The sequence below is a fragment of the Pavona decussata genome, unplaced genomic scaffold (assembly GCF_977016875.1).
Source record: "Pavona decussata unplaced genomic scaffold, jaPavDecu1.1 SCAFFOLD_21, whole genome shotgun sequence".
NCBI classification, from domain to species: domain Eukaryota; kingdom Metazoa; phylum Cnidaria; class Anthozoa; order Scleractinia; family Agariciidae; genus Pavona; species Pavona decussata.
The window spans coordinates 3,823,615-3,840,590 of record NW_028145444.1 but is presented as its reverse complement, the minus strand read 5'-3'; the positions used below and the strand labels follow the sequence as shown (position 1 = coordinate 3,840,590).

Below are 16,976 nucleotides of genomic sequence, written 5' to 3'. Positions count from 1 at the left end.
TTACCAGCAGATTTGATAACCATGTGTTTGATGAGAGAATGTGACCCATTAATCATCGAAATTCGGTCAGCAGCTGCAAAACCGGCTCCATCAGCTTTCTTTTGGAGCTCTTTAGATACCTCGAAATATCCGTTATAATAATCGAAAAGAGTTGATCTATCGGTTATTGTGAATTTGTATCCTGTTTTTTTCTGAGAATTGTTGTTTCCAGGTTGTTCAATGATATTGTCAAGGGAGAATCTGACCATTTCATATCTCTGCAGTTTATCACTTGTTCTGAAAGTCATCTTGTTATTTATATATTTGAAACTTTTTTTTTTTTATTTTTCTTCACACGTTTCATGCGAAGAATTATGTGCTTCTGAATTAAACGTGTTTTTTTCTCTTCTTTTTCATACCGCTTCCAGAAATCAATCTATTCAAAATTACATTGTAATCTTCTTGTTTTTGTTCAGGTTTTGTTGCTTTTGGAACTTGTTTTCTCAAAGACTGAAGGTCTTTCATGAAAAGATGGCCTGATTTTTCGGCAACTTTTTTGCCTGCAAAATCGACCGCTTTTTCACCAAGTTTATCACCAGCACTTTCGATTCCCGATTTCAAAGCTTTTTTAGCGAGAGGTTTCAAAACCATCTGTGTAGCTGCGCTCAACATCCTTTTCATCGGTTTGAAAATATTGTCCACAATCAAACCCGATCCCTTGTGTTTGTAAACAAATCTTCCAAGTTTCGGATGAAAAATTCGTTTGTAATGATACGTCGGCATTTTATAATTATCTTTTATAATTATTTTTTATATTTTTTCTCTCAAAATAAGAGAAAATGCGGTATCAGCGTCATTCAAATCTATTATTCGTCGTTTACCATCTGTGATGTATATCCGTATAGTATTTATGAGATACTTATTGACTGGATTATATTGAACTCTCAAAGGCTCTTTAGTGAAAGCATAGGATGGAGTCAAATCATTTGTGCCAAAGGTTTAGATGATATCTGTCTCATCCCCATCAACAAGACTCTCTGAAATAAGATCGCAATATATATACAAAATCTCTGTATCTTGACTGAGATTTGGTGTGCAGTCACCAATATTTTGAGAACCGGTCAAAATTCGTTTGTTGAAACCGATTAGATCTCTGAAATTTGATGTTCTAAGGTCTAGTTGATAGTTTGACGCGAGTGTTATGATTGTTTTGAAAGTTGTGTTGTCAAATTCTAAGGTTATTGGATATGAAGGTTTGGTTGAAGTCCCTGTTTTTGTCTGTTCCTTGATAAAATCATTGAAATCAACATAATTCCATGTACCTGGTGGAAAGGTTATATCTTTCCAAGTATTCCCACCATCAGAAGAGTATTTTATTTTTTGGTTGTTCAACTCTGATGTGATATTGAACCATGTGAAAGACATCGATATGATTCGGTCTAAACCGAGTTCATATTGTCTGTTTGGATTAAGTTTTATCGGTTCGGTATATTTGATTGTAAAATCGCTAGGCTTATTTTTTGTTTGGTTTTTGACGCTATGAGAAGATAACACCAATTGTCGTTGCATTTTTAATATATTAACATAAAAAAGTTTTTATAAATTTTGTTGTATTGAGGTTTGTTGATTATGGAATGTCTCAATAAAATATCGAGAATAGCAACACCGGTGTTTCTAAGCTCTATACTATTATTACCAGCGCCAATTGATCCAACAATTAACTCTAACTTTTCGAGGGCTTCTTTAGGGTTAAGAAAAACAACACTTGCGTTTCCACCTCGCTTTGCTGTCTTTCTTTTGAGACCAGAACCTTTGATACTCTTCAACTTATTTTTGTTATAGTTGATATAATCGTTGAGAACTTTTCGAGTGTCGTCGATGACCTTTCTTCTGAACTGTGCTTCAGCTTGGCTTATCAAACTTTTGTTCAACTGCTTTGTGATGTGTGTTTTGTAACCAGGAAGTTGTTGTCTTTTCTTGACCGCATTTTCGATTTTCTTTGACAAGAAAGAATGCCTTGTTTTTTCTGTCATGTCATCCCTTTTGAGTTGTGCTTCAATGTCATCATAGTTGGTTATTCCAAGTTCATCCAAAGTCTCATTTATTCTGTCTTCTTCAAAAATCCCATAATCTGGAACTTCATCTTCTTCATATTCTGGGGGGTCTTCAAGTTGTGGCATATACTCCGGATCGATAGATAGTTTCTTTTTTCCTGTTTCCAAATCTTTGAGAACCTCATCATAAGAGGGTGGTTTTGGAACAAGCTGTTTCGTATTTTGTGGTTGAACCCCTTCATCAAACAAATCTTCAAGATTGTAATCTGGTATTCCTTCATCTTCGATATTGATGCCATAATCTGGAACCTCTGCTTTTTTCCTTAGCAACCGTCTTTTTATAGGTTGAGGTTGCGTCAACTCCTTCAAACCGGATGTAATCGGTATGAAAAGCTTCTCTGCTTCAACATCACTCATTGTATCAGTTATTTTCTTTTGTTTCAGCGTTTCCCTGATAGTATTGATATCTTGACCGATTTTCGATCTTTTTTCAGCCATCTCTTTCCACTTGAGGAGACTCATTTTATTTAATTGAAACAAAATATTGGGGTTTTTTTGGATAAAAATGGGTTTTTGAATATAAAAAAGCTCGCATAGCGTGTCGCATAGCGTGTCGCATAGCGAGTCGCATAGCGAGTCGTATAAAATTATTAAAAAAAATTTCCTGAATCAAAAAATTCTGTTGTATATAAATAAAATGAAGTTATCAAACTATGACGTTGAAGGTAGTGAAGATGACGATGATTTCACCTATATCTATCCTTTCATGCCTGACAAATGCTTCAGAATGTTGATCTGTGCTCCGAGTGGGGGTGGTAAAACCAATCTATTGCTTAATATGATAATCAAACCCCTGGTATTTTTTGACAAGATCCATCTATATGCCAAAAACTTGCAACAGAACAAGTATCAATATTTGTTACAGATGTTTGAGCCTCTTTCAAAAAAGTACGGTTATGATATCATTGAAGCTAGCAACGGTGAGATATTTCCATTATCCGACATGGATGATGGAAATCAAAAGTTGATCATTTTCGATGATTACCTCAACACCGGAACCAAAAATGATCAAGAGATACGAAACTATTTCACAAACTCTCGAAATAAAAATTGCAGCTGCATCTATCTATCTCAGTCTTTTTACAACACGGACAAAACCATCAGATTAAACTGTTCCCATTACTGCATTTTCGATTTTCCAAGCAAGAATGAACAGAGTCGAATCTGTCAAGAATTAAACATCAACAAAGACGACTACCTCTCAGCAACAAAAGAACCGTACACTTTTCTGTATGTTGATAAGCCAAGAAAATTAATCGCAAAAAATTTCGATGAAAACAATCTGAACAGTTAATAAAATGAGTTTCTATAACGGAGTATTAGATTATAACCATTCCACAGCCGTGAGAGGTGTCAGAGGTTTACCGGGGATTGGTTTCAAGTTAGATGGTGACAACAATTATGATATGCAGAACAAAAAACTTGTTAATGTCAAACAAGGAGCTGATCCCAATGATGTTGTCACAAAGAGACAGATAGAGTTGCTAAATAATATTTCCGGAAATGTGCAAGCTGATAAAGCAGTAATTTACAGCAACACAGGTAGCGTTCATACCAACAGCGTCTATCTGCAAGACATACCAGACGGTGCTGGTAGCTTCAATAGTGTTAGATTAATGACTGAACATCAGTCTTATGACAATATTCACCTTCATATACCGGATTTGCAAAACTTTGATGGTTATGGTGGACGAGCTAAAAGCGAAATAATGGTCACATCAACAGAACAACATATTACCGGACGGAAAACATTTTTCGATCTTAATGTGATAAAACCCGATAATAACGATCAAGCGGCGAATAAAAAGTACGTCGATGATGAGATTAAAAAAATACCATCACCTGATTTGTCTACATATTTGAAAAAAGATGGTAGTGTTGCAATGACTGGTGATTTGAATATGGGAAATAGAAAGATCGCGAACGTTGCAAACCCCAACTCAAATACTGAAGCGGTAAACAAATATTATGTCGATCATAACTTTCTCAACAGGTTAACACCAAATTCTCTTGGGGGTGATCTCGACATGAGGGGTCATAAAATCACCTACGCCGGTTTACCAACGGATCAAAATGACCTTGCGAATAAACAATATGTGGATTCAGAGATAGCCAAAATACCACAACCATCCGGTGCAGATTATTTGAAGAAAGATGGAAGTGTTGCAATGACTGGAAACCTTGATATGAATAATAAACAGATCAAATCCATCGCCAAACCGACTGATGATAATGACGCTACTACCAAAAAATATTTCGAGGACAGATTGGAGCAGAGTCATCTTGTCAGCAGTCATAAAACAAATGAATTCAAATATCTTATAGATAGTGACGAGAGCAGTTCGGAGTACAATATCACGGTGAATGGTATTGTTGATTTCAATGGATCCCCACATCAAAATAAAAAGGCTTACAGCATAGTTTTGACAAAGGATGCGGGTACCAATAATTACAGATCAAGGATAGGTTTCAATCTTTATTCACTCGCTATAGGAACATACACTATCGTGTTTGAATTCTACCCACCAGAAATGACCAATATTCAATTATCATGTACTGCATCTTCTGCGTATATCCACAAATCAATACAACGTGATTTCACTGATTATAGCAAGCTATTGGTTCAATTCAATAACAACAGCAAACAAACTCCAGATTACATCTATTTGACGATGCATGGAACAGCTACAGCAACACAGGTGGGATGTCATCTGGTTGTTTACGGTGTAAAAGATTGGTCGGATAGTGTGTATCCAGATATTTACGATGGGTTGGATAATGTTATGTTCAAATACGAAAATGGAGACATGAAAATGCAGACTGAACTAGACATGAATAACAAAAGAATAGTGCATCTTTCAAACCCAATTGATGATGGAGACGCTGTCAATAAGTTAAGTTTGGATTCCGTGTCATATTTCACAAAAAATCATGCTTACAGAAGTATATTTTCTGAATTCTATGATTTGATTGAAACATCACGTTTTAATCTCATCAAGGGTGTTAGCGGTGTTGTGATAAACAAAATACACCCCAATCTTATCCTTCAGACGGATCGTTTCATCAACAACTATGACGTCAACAATGGTTTGAAATTAAGTACAAATACACATATTCTTACATCAAAAACATTCAATCAGACAAACAGTTTCACGTTTTTCATGTCTTTCAAACATGACGAGACCAAATCCTGCAGAATCTCTTGGTCCCACACATCACCAATTCCACAAAAGTTGTACCCAAGATATGAAATAACAGCTGATCAATTCAGGACAGATTTTGGGAGAGTCAAAGGTTTGAAACAACCGATTCAATCAGTCAGTTTCACAAGCGATTTCAAAAATAAACAGTTGTGCATTTGGATATGTTATGATGCCACCCAACGTCTGTACAAGATGGCGCTAAGCAATTATAATGCTCACATCAATCAAACATTAAGCCGACCGATTAATTTTCAAAGTAGCCAATTCGAAATCGACTATGACGGCTTCGTGAATAAAATCGGTTTGGTTGATAAGTTTATTGACGTCGACAGTTTGGACTTTCACAGGATTTTGCTTGAGGAAAAAAGAAATAGATCTTATCTTGAGTGAACAATAAACGATGACAAAAACAAAAAAATCAATCATCAATTTCAACCACATATCCGAAGAGTTGACCAAATCACAGATAACTGAACTGAAATCGTATTACAGAACGTACCACAAAAAGATGTGGATGTACAAGGCTGCTTACAAACGATTGAAAGCGTGGCAGTTGACAGGTAATATCTCAAGCATAGTATTTGCCACAGGCGGTCTGGCCAGCTCGATAGCGACTGCAGGTGCCAGTTTGATTGCCATCGCGCCTGCGAGTGTGCTTATTCAAGCGTATATGAAACATAAGAACGTTGATATCAAGCTACATCAATGTCAATATGCTTTTCAAACGTATGGCCATCTGTTGATTCAGATAAAAGACATTCTCAGATCTGGTCAATTCAACGGTTCAGAACTGTTGTCCAAACTTCAACAAAATGACGATTTCATTCTCGACAATTCGCCGATTGTTGACAAGTTTGAGAAAAAATACGATATGATCTTTGCGTAAAAGCGTTGTGAGATATTTTGAACAGACTTTCTATTCATGACCGTGAATAGAAAAAACAAAACTGGTGGCCACCAGAACCTCTCATGAGGGACTTTACTCTTTTTTAATTTTTCCCACCCTGTCCCTCATGAGAGGTTTTTTTTGTTTGATTTTTTGCCCTCCACCACACCGCTCTTTTGAGCACTATCAGACTCCTTGATTGAAGCCATCTTTTGTATTTGTCGCCCTACGGTGTGGGCTGAACCGGCACTTCTGAAGGGATTAACCCAACTAAGCTCTACCCAACAGCTTGCCACCGATCTTAGGGCGACAGTTTTATTATTTAATTATTGAGTTAACCTATGGAATGACGGCAGGGGTTTTTCACCATTCTATAGGGGCTGTGTATACCGTTCGGTAACCAAAGGCCCCTGCTTTTTCCAATGGTTAACTACTGAGCATACACAGCCAATTCATATCTCAACCAAACAGCCTATTTATATGTTACAGTTCAAAAAAGCTTTCACATGTGGTATGAAATACCGACAACACTCATGTTAAATTTTAGTACGCATGTGTATTTCATGAAAACAGGATATTTTACATGAGTGGTTTGTGTTAGCGTGACAGCACGTTTCACTTCAATGAACACGTATGCTAATTTCTCATAACCGGATGCTGGTCATAAGAATATTCTTTAATGGGTTAATCCCTCAATATTTTACATCAACAACTCATGTAAAATATCCACAAAACTAACGAGTGCACTCGTTAATCACATTTTTTAAGCTTGTTGAATCCTTATATATTTGATGTAAATTGCTGATTATTTAATAGGTGCGTTCGTGTCTTGATGGTATGATTTTGACATAAAAAATATGTGAAACTTTAACTGTGCGTTCGTGTTTTTCAGTCAAATCTTGAGTTAAATCTTGAGTTAAAATTAATGTAAAAATGATGGTTTTCAGTTAAATTTTCACTTTAAATTTGTGTGAGATTTTATCTGTGCGCTCGTGGGTTTTCAGTTAAATTTTCACTTTAAATTTGTGTGGGATTTTTGTGAGGATGATGTAAAAAAGATGTAAAAACGATGTAAAAAAGATGGTGCGTCGGTAGCCCCAATTACTATACTACTGTCACTAAGCTCACACGACTGTAAAATGGGGTTTCCCCGAACTTGGCGAACTTACTAATTCCAATGTGTTTTTAAATATTGAATATATTTTTAAATATTTTGCGAAATTCTTGACCAGTTTTTCTTTCACGTATCCATTTGGATATCTTTCACGTATCCATTTTCGGAACCACTGGCAGAAATTCGTAAATGTTGTAATGCTTAGCATGACTTTATGGCATAATACGCGCAATACTTCACTGGTACAATTTATATGAGCAGAGCTTTTTTAAAAGCAAAAAGACAAAATGAAACGAACTTATGTCGAACACACGTAATGAAACTATGGCTTCCTGTGTTTCACAGCGCATGTTTGACTATTGTTGAGGACAACAATAACAAGAATGAACATTTATTGCATTTCTGCTTCCCTTGCATCATTTAGATCGTATTTCAGTACTCACTAATGACACCTTTCTCTTGAATTGGTTGTTTTTCATTTCTCTAAATTTCACATCCCACACAGAATGGGCCAATAAAGGCGTTTCAATGTTTTTCTGGAGGACCAACAGCCTGCGAACGCAGACGTATTTCCGGCTGTCGAGAGAATCTCGACAGCCGGAAATACGTCTGCGTTCGCAGACTAAAGGACCAATCATGGTGCTCTAAATGATAGACTTGTCCAGAGGCCTTTTTGCTTCGCACATGCCTGCAACGGAAGGGATCTCGGCTCGAGGATGCTATTTCTCTCAACTGCCTCTTAAGGATTGTAAATTGCTCAGTCTGTGAACGAATTCAAAAGAATATTGTTTTTAAACCTTTGGCTTCATCACTATTGGATTAACTTTTAGATTCAATACTGGCGTATCCGTCTGGTGTGCATCTCTGGCAGATGGAACAGCATACAGCATTAAAGCTACCACACGAATACACGACTCCTGCCTGAAAATAGAGGGAAAAGAACAAAGGATCTGAGCGTGTTTTGCCGTAAAGTACTGACATATGCTTAATTTAAGTTTCAGGAATGCCTCTGTGAGCCGCCAGCCCCTCTGAGGTCCCAAAGACTTAATTGTCAAGCTACGTACATGGAAACCTAACGGGCTGTTTGGACAGGCGATTTGTTAATGCGATTTCGAGATATGGGCATAAAACATTTCACTGAAGTTTCGTTGGGGATTCCTCAAGGCCACAGCTGACATCATAGGCGCTATGCTCTCGTCGCAACAAGATTGAGATGAAATCGCCAGTAGTTTACCTAGAGGATTTGTTATCTTGAAATAAAATCTTTAACAAAACCGCATCAAACATCGCCTTTGTAAACGGCCTTAAATTATTTTGCACTCAGTTGGACCAAAAACCTTTTCCAAAACATACCGCAAAAATAACGAAAGAGGTGCAGTTCCTGTAAAGTTCGCAATATTTTCATTTTGTTTGTTGTTAAGAAATTGCTGCCAGAATGGTCCATTGTGGAGGAAAGGATGGAAAGGATACTACGTCTTATAAGCGAATAGAATCCCATCTCCCGAATTAACCAGTTGCTGTTGGCTTTCCGAAAATCCTAGCTCGCCATTTCTTTTCTTTTTTTTTTTTGGTCCGACTCTTCAAAAACAAAAGGAATTCATTTTTCAATTTTTCTGAGTCTACGTTACTCACACCCCACAAAACCTTTTCATTGAACTATGGTTGGGATTGTTAAAAAATCTAGAGTTGATGTCTTATAAACCTTGACATGAGATGGCATTCCAGACCAAAATTCGTAATTAGGCAACAACTCTGCCTTGTTGTCCTTGAGTCCCTTTCTGTACACGTTAATCGCAGTTCCACCAATGAGGTAAACGAAAATTAATGCGACGAACCTGAAAAAGTACAACATTTATAAGTAAATGTTCATGCATCCTTGCTTTTTGCATTTTAAAAATAATGCGGGGACTGTACGGGATTTTCCAAACCCACCGTCTCTTTCCCATACAAACCATGTAGGTAAATTACGTTCCAGAAGGGCGGGATAGATATTAAGGTATCCTTGGCGGCACAAACCCTAAAAGCCGAGTAATAGACAGCGAGGTATCCAAAGGTTTAAAATTGTAATTGTGTGTTAATACCTAAATTATTAGAAGACTGTTATTCTTGAGAATGATGATTATTCAAGAAAGTGACGCAGGCATACTCGGAAAAAAGAAATCCGAGTGCTCCTATAGGAGTCGAACCTAAGACCTTCCGATTACTAGTTCGGATGCTCTGCCACTGAGCTACAGGAGACTCGTGGGAGCTAAGGGCATTAAACTAGGTTCATGGGACAAACATCCTGCATACTGCTAGGATTTGAATGTCGAACGTGTGGTATATGAGAGAAGTGTGATGGTATATTTCCAGCCTGGTGAATGAATAAGAATGATGATTATTCAAGAAAGTGACGCAGGCATACTGTTATTCATGTTAGTCGAGGGGAGAATTGGGGAGAGGTCTGTACATCCCCAGTTCTCTACTTGGGAAGCTTGTTTGGCTCAGCTTTCCTTGAGATGTGCTCGGTTGGGGTCTTGACTGTCAAGAAAGGAACTACAACTACCACTACTACGCCGACTACAACGACGACGACGACGACGAGAACGACTACTACTACTAGAAGTCAAGTTAATTTTATTTTTTACTGAGCGAAGCACACCTCTGGGAGTAACGGCAGGACGATACGCAGGTGGACAAGTAATTTCAAAACCGGTAATTGGGTTTGTAAGCAATACCCTGAAGAAGAAAGCCTGTGTCGAATGTGAAGCTTTACTAATTTTAGGCTCCAAGGGCTGTTTACACGACAACCAAATTTAATGGGACGGACCCGTTAAAAAAGTGGCACGGTATCCATAATTTTTGCGAAGAAATGCCCGATCTGTTTCAAAAGTTATGGGTACCCTACCACTTTTTTAACGGGTCGGTAACTTGTTTTGCCTGTCGTGTAAACGGCACCTGAATGTTCACAAACGTTATTTCTTAACATACCCTATTAACAGATAGCTTCCAGGTCCGAGTTTGGTACCCTGGGAAGTCCCCGGATCAGGGTAAGGAAGAACAACACAACCATCATCACAAGCACATCTGGATGTGAAAGTCGCATTCTATCAAAAAACATTGTTGTTGTAGGTACTAACGAAGCATATAAAACAGGGATTAAACCTTTTACTGACAAACGTGAACCAATTCAATAATAACAATAATGATAATAATAATAATAATAATAATAATAATAATAATAATAATAATAATAATAATAATAACAATAATAACAATAATAATAATAGTAATAATAATAATAATAATAATAATAATAATAATAACAATAATAATAATAACAATATATAATAAAAATACTTTTTTAGTAGAAAAACAAACAACAAATACAGAAAGGTGATAATGACAACAATGATGATAATAATAATAATTATTATTATTATTATTATTATTATTATTATTATTATTATTATTATTACTATTATTATTATTTTTAAAATAATATTTAAAATTATTTTTAAAATAATAATAAATTTCTATATCGCCTGCTATCAACGATCCAAAGGCGCTAATTTTAAAATATTCCAAAAAATAAGCAAGTTATTGTAGTTGTTAATGTCAAAAAACCATAAAGAGGAAAGCAATTAAACTTTGCTGGACTTTCACATTTCCCGATATGCCCCAATGTTATGGCTTGAAATACTATAGACATAAATGGTTCGTTAACATTTTGATTAGTCATATGAAAAAACTGCCCTGGGATCAAGGGGGTGTTAATTAAAACAAGAAAAAGTAGTGAGTGTCCCAGAAAGAATCGCTCTTTCCTTGATATAACTGAGTGGCCTGAAAAAAAGCCTCCTTCTGATTACACTCTAGGCAGCTATCTTCCCTTGACCAGCCTGAAGCTAGAGAATGCTTTCCTTAGGAAGGGGTTGGAGTAAATCGATAGAGGACATATGTTCAAAAACGCAGTATGCAAGAATAAAGTCTTGGAGCAACTATTTTCGGTAATACCATGATCATAGTTTTGCTCGACGAAGATCTTAGAGCACAATAGACCACCATACCGAACGAAATTATTTTATGTCAACAAAATAAAATCATACAAAAACCACTGTCGGTAGGCCATCAGTATCCTTCCAATCTCCGTCAATACCCGAGATATTTCCAGGAAACACGTTTTCGTCACACTTCAGAGTAATGTGAACGATCCTGCGGAAACAAGAGACTGATTAAACAGTGGACTGAATGAGACGAAATGTGTGCGTCGTGTTTAAGTCGCGTCACTGATCGAATAATTCAGTTAAGTTACAAACAAGAATGGAATCTGCACTCTGTGCGAGTATTACGCCATCCACCTCTGGAAGTAAAGTTATTGGTTGTGTGATTCTTAGGTTAATTTACTGTAATTTATGCTAACTTTTCCAGTTATGAATAATAAAGGCATGCAGCTGAAACGAGCGCCGGTGGAGCACGACACGTGAGCAAACTAGCACATGTCTTCACTTTACGCTTCTGTCTCGCGCTTCGCGCTCGGCCAATTGGAGGCTAGTTACCAGTCATAACCAGTAAGGGTAGACGAAAGCTAACAAATTAAAGGGGCAGTATCATGGGAGATCGATGGGAGATATCATGATTTTTGGCCAAAATTCACTAAATTTAAACTTTGAACACTGTGTTAATTAATTTCTCAATTGCTAATTTAAAGAAATATTAATAGTGATTCTAAGACGAAAGGTTGAACCAAAATATAGTAAAAACGGCGATTTTTAGTGCGTTACAACAGCGAAATTTGAAAACGTCCGCCAGACGTTTTCAAATTTGAACCCCTCTCTATCTTGGTCATCTGCCGGCGAAAATATCCTTGAATAGTTTCTTTGCATTCTGATAGTCTTTTAATGGAATTTTGTCATTATATCTTGGCTGCTATCAACCGAATAGCCGGTCTTTCCGATTTTCGATGTGTTACTAAAAATAGTGTGATACTGTCCCTTTAAGACGACTGATAACAAAAATCCACATTACGACAAGAAAAACTTAACGACCGACGGAAGAAGGGAAGGATACCGCCCAACTGTTTAAAATTCCCTATGCTCTGTTTCCTTTAACGGGATAGGGTCTAGTATGTCTTCCCTCATTTTTCTTAGAATCAAATTGTCTAAATTGTTTGAAAACGCCTCGTCTGACCTTCTTAAACTGCAAATATAAACAAAAACCCGTACTCCTGAGATACAGTCCAACAGAGGCATGTACTTGTATGAATTATATGTATAACTGGAAAGTGGCTATTGTGCCAGAGTTATTTGTCAATTATAGCTGAAGGTATCTACAGTTCAGAAAAGTGAAAACATGGTATTTGAAATATGCAGCTGGGTGGTTATTTAACTGAAGTACCTCATTTTTGGTGTGCTATCAGTGACAGGCATGTAAGTTAACACAGTGGATCCATCGCTCTGTATTGCAAAGTGCGAGACAGCGGTGGCACATGGATTTGTAAGTTCTGAAACAGCAGCATATCTTTCGCACATCTTGAAGAAAAATAAACTAAATAAATTGACCTTACAACAAACTGTAAGAGAAGCATGAAAACATCAACAGCACTCGCCAAAATGCGTAATAGGTTTTCGATATCCAAGAAACAACAGATAGACGATACTTCACGTGGGTTGAAAATATTAATTCAGTTCCCCTCTCTCTCCCCCCGCCCTCTCTAATAAGCCCTCCGGTTGGAAGTTGGGTTTTGTAATAACCCCCACCCCCCTCCCTGGTTGGTTTGTTTTTAAACAAATACGATGTTTTAGTTGCAACATTCTTATAAAAAAAGCTGTTCCATTTAAAGTTTCCCTGCAGTTATTTGAGTTTTGTACAAAAACTATTTTAAGACGACAACGGTATTTTATGATGTGAAATAAGCCCCCCCCTACCCCCCCCCCCCCACACACACACACACACACATAAGCCCCTTCCCCCCTCCCCCCCGTTAATGAGGCCTAAAAATAAATTAACCCCCGGGGGCTTTAAAGAGCTTTCAAGTTATATTCAATTGTATGACCACCGGCTAGAACGAAATTGAGGAATAAACGGTAATTATAGCAGAAACTGTGTTTGTTGGATGAACAAAGCTCGGCTAAACAAACAAGCACGACCAAGAAGTCGGTTAGTGTCCTTGTTTTGTGTGGGAGGATAACTGCAATTAAAAGTAATGGTTCTGTATATAAACTGCTTGTTTTAAGTTAAGTTTTAAGAATAAGCAATCCCTCAACGTAGGCGAAAACGTATAGGAATCAACATCACTAAGCGAAAAACAGAATTCCAAAATTCAAGTTCTAGGTCCTTGGACTCTATATGAACTCACCAGCATATCTTTGCAGTTTTGACCTTCACTGAACTTTGTACACGGATTCCAGTCGTACACGAAAGGCCAGCGTCCACCAGCGTTTACTAATGGAATGGATCTGTAACTGGAAAGAAATCGATGAATCCCTGTAGATTAAAGGGTCACCATTTAAAACTAGCGGCTGACTAAGCTTGACTTCTTTAATTCCAAAGAGCTGTCAAGTAGCAGCGTTTCCATCTTACCCCGGCTCCGCATGGAATATCCTACCTGAACACTTTTAGACCCGAGAAATCACTTATAGGTTCCACTGTTTAACAGTGACGACCAGTGCACTTGAAGGGCAATCTGTTCTTTAAATTGTGGACCATATGCATGTTGCATTTTTCCGGTGCGACCAATCTTTTTCTGTCCAAACTAGTTTATTATTATTATTATTATTATTATTATTATTATTATTATTATTATTATTATTATTATTATTATTATTATTATTAAGAATTCCACAAGGGGATTTCACAAAAGACTGTCGCCTAAACGCTGGCCAAGCGTGTGTCCGTTGATTTTCTGTGAATTGTTTTTTTTTTTTTTTTTTTGGAATCGGAACTTTTAACTTGTAAATAGTTTGGAATATGTTGATTAAGATGTTGTTTTTTATTATTTTTATTATTATTATGACATTTGTATTTTCTTTTGAAAAGTTTGTGCTTGAAATTAGTCTCGAAATCGGAATGAATTGTAAATAGGTTTTAATAGTTCTTTTCTCAACTTTTAACTTGTAAATAACAATTTCAGCTGCTTGGTATATGTTAATAAAGATTATATATTATTATTATTTATTATTATTATTATTCATCGACCATAAGAGGACACAGAAAAAATCTGAGCCCCAGACGGGATTCGAACCCACGACTCTCCGTGTTCTAGATCGGATGCTCTAGCCTCTGAGCTACTGAGGACTCGTTGGCGAGCAAGGGTCATTTTTGTGGGTTGGACTTACGAACCGCATCACGCAGTCACACAGTCCATCACAAGCAACACATTAAGGCTTCACTGCATCACGCAGTCACATTAATTGCAAGAAATGTCTCGCCTACGAAGGAGCCTCCAACCAACCAACCAACCTATGTCACTGCATGATATTATAAAGGAAAATACAGGGAGATGTAAAGAATCGACCATAAGAGGACACAGAAGTCCATAAGAAGACCATACAGTTCACGAAACGTGCATGAAACTACATGTAGCATGATCATGTAATGGGAGTTTAACAGCTCAGTTTACAAAGGACCTAGGCAAGAAAAATAATATTTGCAACAAGGTGGCAGACATGTTTGTGTTCCCAAGGTGACTCCAAAGAGTTATTAACCACACAGAATTGAGGCCTAAATAACGAATATTAGTAGACATTTCACCGCGGTATTCTTTCAATCAACTATTAAGAATCGAAAACTGACTGTAACAATTCGTCTCCGTTTTCTATCAATTTAGTGAACACGGGCCGAAGTTCGAATTCACGAACAGAAAACTCTCACGACTAATCGTCAATACCTCTCGGACTCAGATAAGGTGGAAAAGTTATACTCCGGCAGATAGACAGCCTGAAGGACCTTGTCAAGACAGCCGTAGGAGACAATTGTGGCTCGCGCGAGAATCCACGCTTCCGTCGCTCCCCGCCTCGCGACTCCGCCCGTAAATTTTAGAAGAAAAACGCGAATATTTTTATAATTGAGTTGTCCGTATTATTAAGTGGGTTACGGTTCGACGACTCTTCGACTGTAATGGTACGAGTTTTAACTTGCGACAGTCAATGCATCCTTGGGTAAGAAATTATTCATTCGAGTATTTTATTACTGTAAGGATGGAACCTTTTCCCCAACCCCCAACATTCGCCGAATTTATCGTACATTTCAGAAATTAGCCTTTTAATTGATTACGGAATAAACAAGGCAGTTAAAACGAGACCTACAGTCAACTTACGCAATTGCTGTGGCATTGTGTCTTGCATTTGTTCCATCACTGTACCTCAAGTTGATCATTTTCCCGTTGCTTTTTTTACACGAACATTGATCGATCTTTTCACAAATGTCTGCTTCAAGATTATCTGCGAATGTAACCACAAAAAGGATCCAAATATAATTGCAAACCATCATCGTGCTGCCTTGTTTTACCGCCATGACATATCGGTAGTTGATTTAGCCCTGATTTCACCACTGGGGCAAGTTTTGGTCGTCACGAAACCTAGGTCACGCAACGCTTCTCGTAGGCTCGATTTCCGCCGCTCTCTTGATCTCGATTCCTCTCCGAAGGTGAGCGTGGTGCTCATTTCCCGAACAGGGGCTGGTAATCGAGTCTAACGTCTCTCTACTCCTCGAAAACTGTAATCGAGATGGTGTCAAAGAGGAAACTTTTCATTGAAATAAGAATCCGAGTGATTTCCTTTGACCAAGTTCACCGCAGCCCCCTTAACGGGTGTTTTTTTCACAACTTGTTTGGTCCCGAGTGGGGTGCTCTTCGGAATTTTTGATAGGGGGGTGTTCTTCATAAAGCCGGGCTAAAATCTCAGCCCATCAAATTATATCTCACAGACGTGTGCGTTACACAGAATTTCCCAAACCAGTCACAGGGATCGGCTGTGCATTGGCAGTGGTCACGCCGCTTAATCTCGTACCCAGATCTCCCACGGTCAGGCGGAGGGGAGATCTGGTAAAGTTCGATCGGAATACGGGCCTGCCCATCATCCTTTGTCCACCGTGCTGCGCGTAACTGTGATCATTCCTGGTGAGGTTTTCGCTTTCGAGGATGCTCTTCGGAACGTTCTTCGGTCGGGTCAGAGGACAACAAAACTTGAAACTTAAACCAAAACGAAAAAGGCAACAGGAGAGATTGCAATCAACAAGCGCGGTAAATCACTTTTTTACTAAGATTAGTTCCTACCCTTTGTGACCATCTAGACCATCTTTGTAATGAAAACTGTTCCAAGAACAAATCCATCGTAATTGTGCTTTCTCCACTCAAGATCAACGTGCTTATCGACGATCAATTAAAAAGACTTAAGTCAACCGGAGTAAGCTGTACCAGTTTTCGCCTTAGATGGTAACTGTATTGAAGATACTGTAATTTACAGGCAGGGAAATGTCACATAATTTTTGTGCACCCCAAGGTAAAGGTAGCAACAGACAGTGCAGAGAGTTTTTGTTGTCGAAGTTTTATCAGAAAAATTTTGTGGTCGTTGTTGTAGATGAGGCACAATAGAGTTACTGATTGGCATCTTGGTGTTAAATTTCGCATTGGAAAGTCAAATGGTTCATGTCATATTTTCATTTGCAAAGTTTCAGAAATTGTGGTCTACCAGTGATACGTAAAA

At 37.8% G+C, this 16,976-nt stretch overlaps 1 protein-coding gene across 1 annotated transcript; it reads right to left on the bottom strand.

Annotated features, from left to right (window-relative positions):
* Positions 1–7,792: 7,792 nt before the first annotated feature.
* On the bottom strand, positions 7,793–15,817 carry LOC146486289 (uncharacterized). Its single transcript, XM_085096136.1, has 7 exons — positions 15,590–15,817; positions 13,631–13,736; positions 12,670–12,803; positions 11,382–11,487; positions 10,267–10,382; positions 8,999–9,131; positions 7,793–8,217 (listed from the first exon to the last, which is right to left on the bottom strand). Exons 1-7 carry the CDS (start codon positions 15,784–15,786, stop codon positions 8,116–8,118), a joined length of 894 nt encoding a protein of 297 aa, XP_084952262.1. The 5' UTR covers positions 15,787–15,817; the 3' UTR covers positions 7,793–8,115.
* Between the last annotated feature and the right edge of the window lie 1,159 nt (positions 15,818–16,976).